The 8759-nt window shown below is 48.1% G+C and overlaps 3 protein-coding genes across 3 annotated transcripts; 1 reads left to right on the forward strand and 2 right to left on the reverse strand.

The window, feature by feature from the left end:
- Positions 1–184: 184 nt before the first annotated feature.
- Positions 185–2051, reverse strand: ANOM_011691 (CAIB/BAIF family enzyme; the record flags this gene model as incomplete). Its single annotated transcript, XM_015556947.1, has 4 exons — positions 185–724; positions 779–1279; positions 1349–1647; positions 1694–2051. The coding sequence occupies 4 exons, from the start codon at positions 2049–2051 to the stop codon at positions 185–187; spliced, it is 1698 nt and encodes a 565-aa protein (XP_015401043.1).
- Positions 2052–6035: 3984 nt separating this feature from the next.
- On the forward strand, positions 6036–7109 carry ANOM_011692 (uncharacterized protein; the record flags this gene model as incomplete). Its single annotated transcript, XM_015556948.1, has 1 exon — positions 6036–7109. One exon carries the CDS (start codon positions 6036–6038, stop codon positions 7107–7109), a length of 1074 nt encoding a protein of 357 aa, XP_015401041.1.
- Positions 7110–8120: 1011 nt separating this feature from the next.
- Positions 8121–8714, reverse strand: ANOM_011693 (uncharacterized protein; the record flags this gene model as incomplete). The annotated part of the gene is made up of 1 exon (XM_015556949.1): positions 8121–8714. The coding sequence occupies one exon, from the start codon at positions 8712–8714 to the stop codon at positions 8121–8123; it is 594 nt and encodes a 197-aa protein (XP_015401042.1).
- Between the last annotated feature and the right edge of the window lie 45 nt (positions 8715–8759).

Consider the following 8759-nt stretch of genomic DNA (forward strand, 5'->3'; position numbering starts at 1 on the left):
CCGATGGTTGTTTTTGGGGTCGGGGGTTGTGGTATTATGGTTGCGTTTTGGGGGTTTAGAGTTGTGGCTCAAGTATAACTACTTTTTATATTGGGCTTATCTGGTACTTCCTGGGGCGCTCAGTGATAGTGTTGTGGTATTCATGATTTATACAGTTGTATGTACTCTGTACAGTCTGGAACAATTAAGCCTTCTTACGATCTTCTTCGACCTCTCTGAAATCCTCCCAGCTCGCCCGGTCGGTTCCGTTGGGTCGGGAAGCTCTCTCGAACTTGTTTTCGACACCATCAATTTCACAGATTGGTCGGACAACCTCAATATCCGCGTTGTAGGCCTTGGAGTACCATTTCTCTGTGAGCGCCTCTTGTCCCGAGGTACTATCGTAGAGATGAGGGAACCGGGCCTGCATGATCTTCAGAACAGTCGATGAGATGCGGTCCACGCTGTCACAGTGTCTCAGCTTGAAGAATTCTGGGGGCTGCGCAGCTCGCATTTTCTCCTGCACCTCCTCGGAGTATTTTCCTACAGCAAAGAGCAGTAGATCGTAGTGCATCAGAGACGCTTTTCCATGGTAGGAGCCGCCAGTTTTCGCTCTGTGGTAGAGCCCAGTCAACGCGGCAATGGCACCCATGCAACCAGTGCCATAGTCTGAAATAGGGAATGGGGGCACCACGGGGTTCGACAGTCCCATGAATTGTCCCTGTGCCCAGGCAACACCGGTCACCTATAGTCTATGTAAGCTTTTTCCACATTTATATATGGTTTTGAGTCTACTTACGCAGTCCGCGATCTGTTGCCAGCCTGCGCGGCCAGCCCATTCTCCCTCATACCCAAAGCAGTTCTCATTCACGTACACGATTCCCTTTCCACGTCTCTCTGCCAATGAGGAAAGAGCTTCAGGGCCATAGCCTAGCTTCTCAATGGCCCCTGGGCGATATCCATCCACGACCACATCTGCGTCAGCCAAAAGCTCTTCAAACTGACGTCGTCCTTCTTCTGTTTTAAGGTCCAAATCAGCAGCGTGCTTGCCCATGTTACCATCCACTTGGAAGAATGGCACATCAGAGAGGCTCGGACTGGTGATCTTCAAAACATCTGCTCCGTACTCGGTCAAGATGCGTGCAACGGTGGGGCCGGCAATGATGCGGCAGAGCTCCAGGACTTTAATTCCTTCAAGAATCTTCTTGCTCCCAGGACGACTAGCGGGAAAGGGTGTGGGAGGCAGGTCACCCTTGAGGCGGGACACCTTCCATGCGGGTTGCTGAACGTTAAGTTCACCCTAGACAGGAACCTGGTCAGTTTCATTGGTGCATAAAAGACGGTATAGATGGCAGATAGTGCCACATACATGTGGAGTTTTAATGAAGTCTTCGTATTTAAAAGCTGTCACACCAGCTTGCTTTCTCTCTTTATTCATCTCTTCCAACTCTGCAGCTGTGTATTTCTGCACTTGACTCTCAATTACTTTAATGATCTCTTCGTAGTCTGTCAGATCTGGACGGTGACCATCCAATCCAATCATATTCAGCGTTGTCGTGGCCTCGAGGGAGCCATGGATATGGAAGTATTCGCCCTCGTTCTTAGTTTTGTATAAATTCGCAGACATCCGACGGTAACCATTGGACTGCGCCGCAAGCAAATCGGTATCTGGGCTGGTCAGCTAATGCTTTTATACGGAGATAGAGCTTCCCACCTTTCAACTTCTTTTTGACCTCTGGGTCCAGCTTAGACAGTCCGTCAACTTTTGCCATATAAGCCTGGCAACCAAAAGCTGTTGCTCGCTCAAGGTTAACCTTCACATCACGCTTTTGGGGCCCATAGCGCAGGTTCGCGATTGCAGCTGCCACGGATCCTTCGACACCTTTCAAGGCAGCCAGAGTTTCTGTCTCTTTAAAAGGAATGGGATAGTAGATCTCATCGTGCGCAGAGTCGAAGGATACTGCATTCTTGTTTTCTACAACCTCTGAAGGAAGATTGAGACGCTCGGCTTGGTCACAAAGGTAGGAAAAGATACGCCCTGTCTCACGGACAGGTGAATACACACTCCCCATTTCTGGTTTGCTGATAGTTCACGTGAAGGCGTTCGCAAAAGGATATATACGCAAGATAGAGAAAGATGAATATAGATTGAACTTTATTTCGCAAGGAGTTATGAACAGCCCACGACAAGAGGTGTGGAGAAGATTATATATGACTGAGCTCTATATTTTCTTCGGAAGATAGAAGGGTACTTTAACGGTTATGGCGTTCTCCGGGTCAACTCCGAGAGAGCGTCCGATGTCTGTATGTGTGGCGGATCGGCAGCTGCAGGAGATGCAGTGGGCCTCTTTGCCGATTGATAGCAAATAATAGGAAGAAGGGCTTAGAGGTCATTGTGTGAATCAAGACCAACCCCGCAAAGAAGGTTGCTATCCGACAGATGCAGCGGGTCTGGAGCACTTCCTTTCGGATGTGAAGGTGATAGGATCGGATGCCGATAGGATAGTGTGCTGATGTAAGCGTCAGGCATTCGAGGCATCCATCACGGTATGCCTGCATACTAAACAAGCACTGTGTGCAAATTAGAAGAGGCTGCCATGGCCACAAAATAACCAAGTTTTCAAAGTCCTAGATGTATAGTTGTATAAATCAATATATAGTAGAGAAGTAATACATGTCCTTGATAATAGTGAAAACTTAAGCACGGCTTTATAGATTTCATTAAATGAACATTTCGCGATGGTCGATGTCTATCAACAAGTGATAGGTTAACAAAATCAGTCGCAACTCAAGAATCTTGACTTGGCCGATCCAAGAATGTGTCTTATCGGAAGCCGTGCGATATCTGCAAGGGACAAAAAGTCATAGACAGGAATGCATTAATCTCCGTACTTCCAGTCTGCCGGAGATATATATCTGTGACAAAACAGTGAAAGAGTTGTACTGCAACAATACCATAGAGCCCAAGAGTATTGAACAAAAAACAGGGTTCATCTACAGCTTTCGGGAGGGCACCTACTCCCTTATACATCCCTTAAACAATGCAAGGAGACCACCATTTGTCGATAATTACAACTAAATGCCCTGAGGTATCTTTACCCTTCTAAAATGCCTCCCTAGGTTCCGTTCGGGTGGTCTGGTTGTGAAGAAGAGAGACAGCATATATAATGCGCCAGTAATGCCAGCCATATCCTGGGTTCATATGAGCGCGCAGCATGCTCTTATTGAAAGAAAAGGGTGGCACCGCCGAAGACACTTGCAAAACGATAGTCAGCCTTACGCCACCGAAACAAAGGCTGGTATTCGATACTTGTAGAGAAATATCAAACAGGCGTACAAAAATTGTTGCGCTCGTTGTCCTCGACCCCAATAGATTTCTGAAACGGACATCGTATCGATCTCTGTACACGTACTACAGACAATGGGCCTTTAGTCCCTTACTTCCCCAGTCGATGTTCCCCTGAGAAACTATAGATAGTGAACACCATAGCGGGTACATCATTAAGCACTTGCAGCCCCCAGTCTTTATCAATTAACAAAGGTCTTGGTGGGCTCAATATCGTGCCGTTCTTCGAGAGTCTCTGATTCCCTCCGATGAAACGGAAATGTCTCGGACACAACGAGAAGGATGCAGACTGGATTTCGATCCAGACCAGTTGCGTAAATTAACTTGGCGCCCAGTTCACTTGGTAAATTTCATGGTCAGTTTTGCTGCCCTAGGGTCTATCTTTGACCTTCCTCCGGTTCCGGGCTCCGCGGGTTTACCATCTTGGTCATCAGTAATTAAGCGATGATGCCTAGAGGGATTTTGATTTAGGTGAGCACGCTGTAGGAAACATTTCCGCTGAAGTGTAGAAATTGCTGCAGGGCATGATGGTCTAGCCACTGTGCCTGACTGTTAACTACTAATCAGGGAATAGGAAGTTAGCCCTAAAGCACATACATTTGCCCCCCCACCAACACCCCACCCCCACACTTCTATGATTTACAAATTCGCTGACGTTTTATCCTAAATACGCACAGGTCTACTGAGCACAGATACACAATCAGGGCTAACTAAGTGAATACCTTAGCATCTAAATCCCTCAAGCCCCTTGAGACATGAGGGGAAGTATCCATTACCGCGGAGTTTGTCGGCTATCATACCTCATGGAGGAAAGGGCTGACGACATAAGCTGAGATGCTTGGACTTCAGACCCCACTTCCATGGCGCAGTAGATCCTGGAAATTGCATCCGGGCACTGGCAGATGGTAATTAGAGTGAGAATCGTGATGCCTCCATACTCATAGATTACCGGTGAACAGAGATCTATGCATTCACCCATGCGTCCAACGAATAAATTAATCATCGATGAGATTCAAAAAAAAAAAAAAAAGACTCTCCCTTCATAGGTTGTACTATCAAGATAGACAGGGTTTCCAGCATAATGCAACCGGAAGAGAGTTTTACTTCTCAGCTGGTCAACGGAGCAAATCAGAGTAGAGTCTAGGATCACATTTTGCAGACACATCCCACGATCTTCTCACTGCAGGGAGGGGGCGAGGGGAACCATTCAACGCATTCAGAGATGAGGTGGTGTTGAACGCCCACGTGTGACAATCAGGGAAAGTTATCGCGTACCGCGAATAGAATAGGGTTTCCACTCTGTTTTCCTCATGCAACCAAACTTCGCGCACGAGCACGAGGCATGCATCTTGATATGCTCGTCGATCCGGTACCCGAGGATTAGAATTGAGTGGAATGTCTTCGGCGTTCCAAGGATACTGGGAATCTTGTATAGAGGCTTGTACACCACGACATCATCGTGCTTTCGGATTGTGTTACTTGTGTGTTTGACGGTAAATCTTGGAAGTGGAGCGGGGGGAGGTTGGAGTATGAGTTATTATCATGACATATGTGGATTAATCGTATTTGGGGTATACGGAACATGTCGAAGGTGTACTAGGTACTTTGCTTAGAGTACCTGGTTCGTTTCTAATGAAGTCCAATCTCATACTAGTACCATCCTTTGTGTATCTGTGCGTAGACAATTACTCGGAGTAGGATGGCAGCAAAGGAAAGAAAGAGAGCGAGATAAGCTAGTTACAGGGCGTAAATTACGATACCGAAGGGTCGGTACTCCGGAGAAGGTCTGGATCGCTCCGGAAGGTCCCGGCGCTGTCTGAAGCGGGCCTGAGGAGTGTCAGCCAATGAACAGGCCCACGCGAGGCGATAGACGGTTTCTGTTCGTACGCAACCATGTATTCAAGATTACCACGATAGTGTGGGAACTATAAGGAAAAAGGAGAGATAAGAAGGTCGCACTGGCCCTACAAAATGTACATGGCATGCATGTACTCCGTACTTTCCTCTTAGTACTCCGTTACAACTCTCCCCATAAAAGGAGTAAGGATCCGGAGTCCCTGGTATTACTCATACCGTACCTTCTTTGCCTGCTGATCATCCGGCAATCAACTTTGTGGCCGCCTGACTTGACATTCCATCCGCGACTGCTATTATTATTCGTACTATTAGTCCTGACGGGCTTTGCTCCTTACTTTCCCCCCTCCTCTTTCTCTCTCTTCTCCTTTCATCAAAGCTGTCCTCTCTCTCTCTCTCTCCTCTCCAGAAACAAAGCACAGTCAAGGATTACAATCGGTTCATCTTGTCGATATTCTCCTTCGTTCCTGAACTCTACGGTTCCGACGGTCGCGTGCCTCTTAAAGACTATCTGAACTAGCGCGTCGCATCGCATCTACCCTGACGTATCATATCATTGCTGCATCTCAGTTTCTGCGGTCAGTCTTTAGCCAGTGTGCGGTAAGTTGCAGCCTCCCTCTCCCCTATTTTCAAAAGTTCCCTCGGGGTTCTTTGTTTCCAAAACATTTTTGGTTCTTTGCTTGTCCATGGTTCTGTCTGTACATACATAAGCACAACCACTCTTTAGGTACCCAGTCACCATCCCTCCCACACTTCAGGTCGTGCCTTCCGGTTGGTGGATTACTCTTCTGACTCATGTGATTACAGATTAGCCACCACAACTACTAAATAATAATACTTCTTCTTTCTCACCATCATGGCTGCTCAGACGACCACCTCTAGCATTGCAATGGCGCTTGCTGGCAAGACAGCCTCTGTGGATATCCCCAAACCTCGTTCTGCTTTCACTTCTGGTGGCCGCGATTCCTCCCGTTCAGGTCATACCATGCTACCGACTCCCCCTAACTCTATCTCCCCAACGCTTCCACCCCAGGCCTTCAAGGGCCAGGACGTGAGGCATCCCGCATCTCCTCCTTTTGCCACATCTCAGGTTGATTCCGATATCGATTTGGGCGACGCCGATGCAGACACTCAGAATCAGCACCATCAGGGTGTTGGTGATCTTGACAGCACTGGGACAATCACCCCCAGTATGCTAGCCAAATATCACCTACCGGACATCATGCTACAGCACGGACCCCTCGCCATTCGCCATGTCATGGGCTACTTGACAACTTCAGTGCCCGGGTTTTCTCGAATTCCTCCCGCTAAAGCACGACGACTAGTCGTTGCGGCATTAGAAGGTCGGGGAAGTGATGAGAAAAGTGGCGGTCCTGCAAATGATGTTATCTTTGAGAAAGTTGGATGGGGTCGTTGGGACGCACGACGTCGCGGCGAACCCTCACGGGATGCGCAACATCAGAACCTATCGCCACCCTCTAGCTTCTCGAACTCCTTCTCTCAGCGAGGGATACAGATCCCCGGAAAGAGAGGGAGTCTGCAGCCTTACGGGTCCAGCGTGACTGGCGACTCGGCTGTCTTCTCGTTTACGGAAATGGATTATGCTGGACATATCTCGGAGCATGAGGCGGATAAGATGTCACTCGATGGGAATGAACAGGAGTACTGTTCATCTTCCGAGGCTCCAGAAGACGAGATTCAGGATGAGGACTGGGGCGAAGAAGATGTCACCGACGAAGAGGATTGGGCACAAATAGGTGCTGCAGCGCTTCGTGCGCGGTCCTTGAACGGCGGGGGCGGTTTCGTCCACGGACTCCATCCATCGCCACAACTTCGGGGCGGTGGGCCTGCATCATCCTCTTTGGCGAAGTCTGCGCCGCGCAAGCTCCTATTCAACAACTTGGCTTCTCCCTTCCAGACGGTATGGTAGGCAATACCGAGGAGCGTGCCGCGGTGGAGGCGCTTTTGCGTCTCGGATCCATGTAATGTTATATCTTGGACAAAGGACCCGGCTCAGATTATGCCCATTGCGTTTTATATCTTGGAGCTTCATGGCCGGTCCTTGGCTCAAGCATGTTTTTTGTTTGTTTTCTTCACGTTCTACGACTCACCTTTGAAAGGGATGTGCCAGCTAACTCGACTGGTTCGAGGTGTTGGCTATGATGCATTGGGACTTGGATTGAACTGGCGTTCTCATGGTATTTTCTCTCGCAGCTGAGACCGCTGCAAGTTATTGCATTATGCCTTAATGGCTGTCTTTCCTTTTTCTTTCCTTTTTTTCTTCTTCACATTCCCTTATTTATTTGTGGGTTCTGCAGTGACTTCGATAAATATCCTGCTACCCTGTACTCCTCATTGCATATGCCCGGATAATAGGGCAGTCATCTCTACTCTCTACTTTGCATTATAACATACCGAGAGTTGTATCATCTCGATCATCGTCCATATGATTTTTTGGCCGACACAGAAATTATTGACGGCATTATTGACGACCGGAGACAGAATCTGCGGTTGTGGAAATACGATCTTATATAGAACTAATCAAAGTTTGCCTTCAACGGCGACAAGACATATAATAGAAGCATACATACTCATTATTCCTAAGATTGAGAATGGACCCATCAAAGCCTTGCTCCGCATTGTAGTCCTGTATTATTGGCCACTATAATTCAGCTCTTTAAGAATTTAGTGCTATCGATAACCAATGCATTTTTTAAACACCCTGATAGAACCACCAATGATTTCAACGCATGGAATACACTGAAGCGACAGAACAAAATTATACAACTAATACCAACCAATCCCATCAAAGCAACAACTCCATTCCAACCCACTCTGAAGCCTCCATCATACAACCATGAACCAAAAGAAGCCCAACACAATCAGAACCCTAGAAAATACAAAACAATTTCCCCCCGCAAAGCAAAATCACCGTACGAATCTACTTATCATGAGCTTCATTAATCCTCCGCCAAACCTCAGCTTCAACCTCCGCCAACTTATTCCCCGCGCTCCAGAACCACGCCTTGGCATTGTCAAGAAATCCCGATTCACCGGTCCCTATTTCAGTGTTGGAAGAGGTATAGTGCAGCGGTAGCTGGGACGGATTACCCGAGAGAGATGTATTGTTTGCTGTACTCGTCGGCGGCTGGTAGAGAGATGCGTAGGGCGTGGATGTTGAATTCGGAACCGCGGATTGCGTTTGAATGTGCGAATTGGGATGTCGCTGTGTTAACGACGATGATGGGGAGTAGCTGTAGCTGTACCCAGATCTGGGATTTGGGTTTGAAGCGGTAGTTGGGGGAGAGGTAGATGTAGTAGCAGTAATAGGAGTAGGAGGAGAAGCAGTAGTAGTAGTAGGGTTAGACTGGGTACTTGCCGCCAACGGTGCTTGTGCTTGTGGTTGCGGGATATCGGCTGGTTTGGGTGGTGGAGGGTTTGAAGGAGATGGCTCTGTTGGTTCTTGGGTTGCTGGTGGTGGAGGATGTGGTTGAGCGCCGGGTTGGGGTGGTGGTGGTGAGGTATTAGTAGTCATCGTCGTCGTCGTTGTTGTCGTCGCGGCGGTGGTGGTAGTAGCTGG

This window comes from Aspergillus nomiae (genome assembly GCF_001204775.2).
Source record: "Aspergillus nomiae NRRL 13137 chromosome Unknown contig00692, whole genome shotgun sequence".
In the NCBI taxonomy this organism is placed as follows: domain Eukaryota; kingdom Fungi; phylum Ascomycota; class Eurotiomycetes; order Eurotiales; family Aspergillaceae; genus Aspergillus; species Aspergillus nomiae.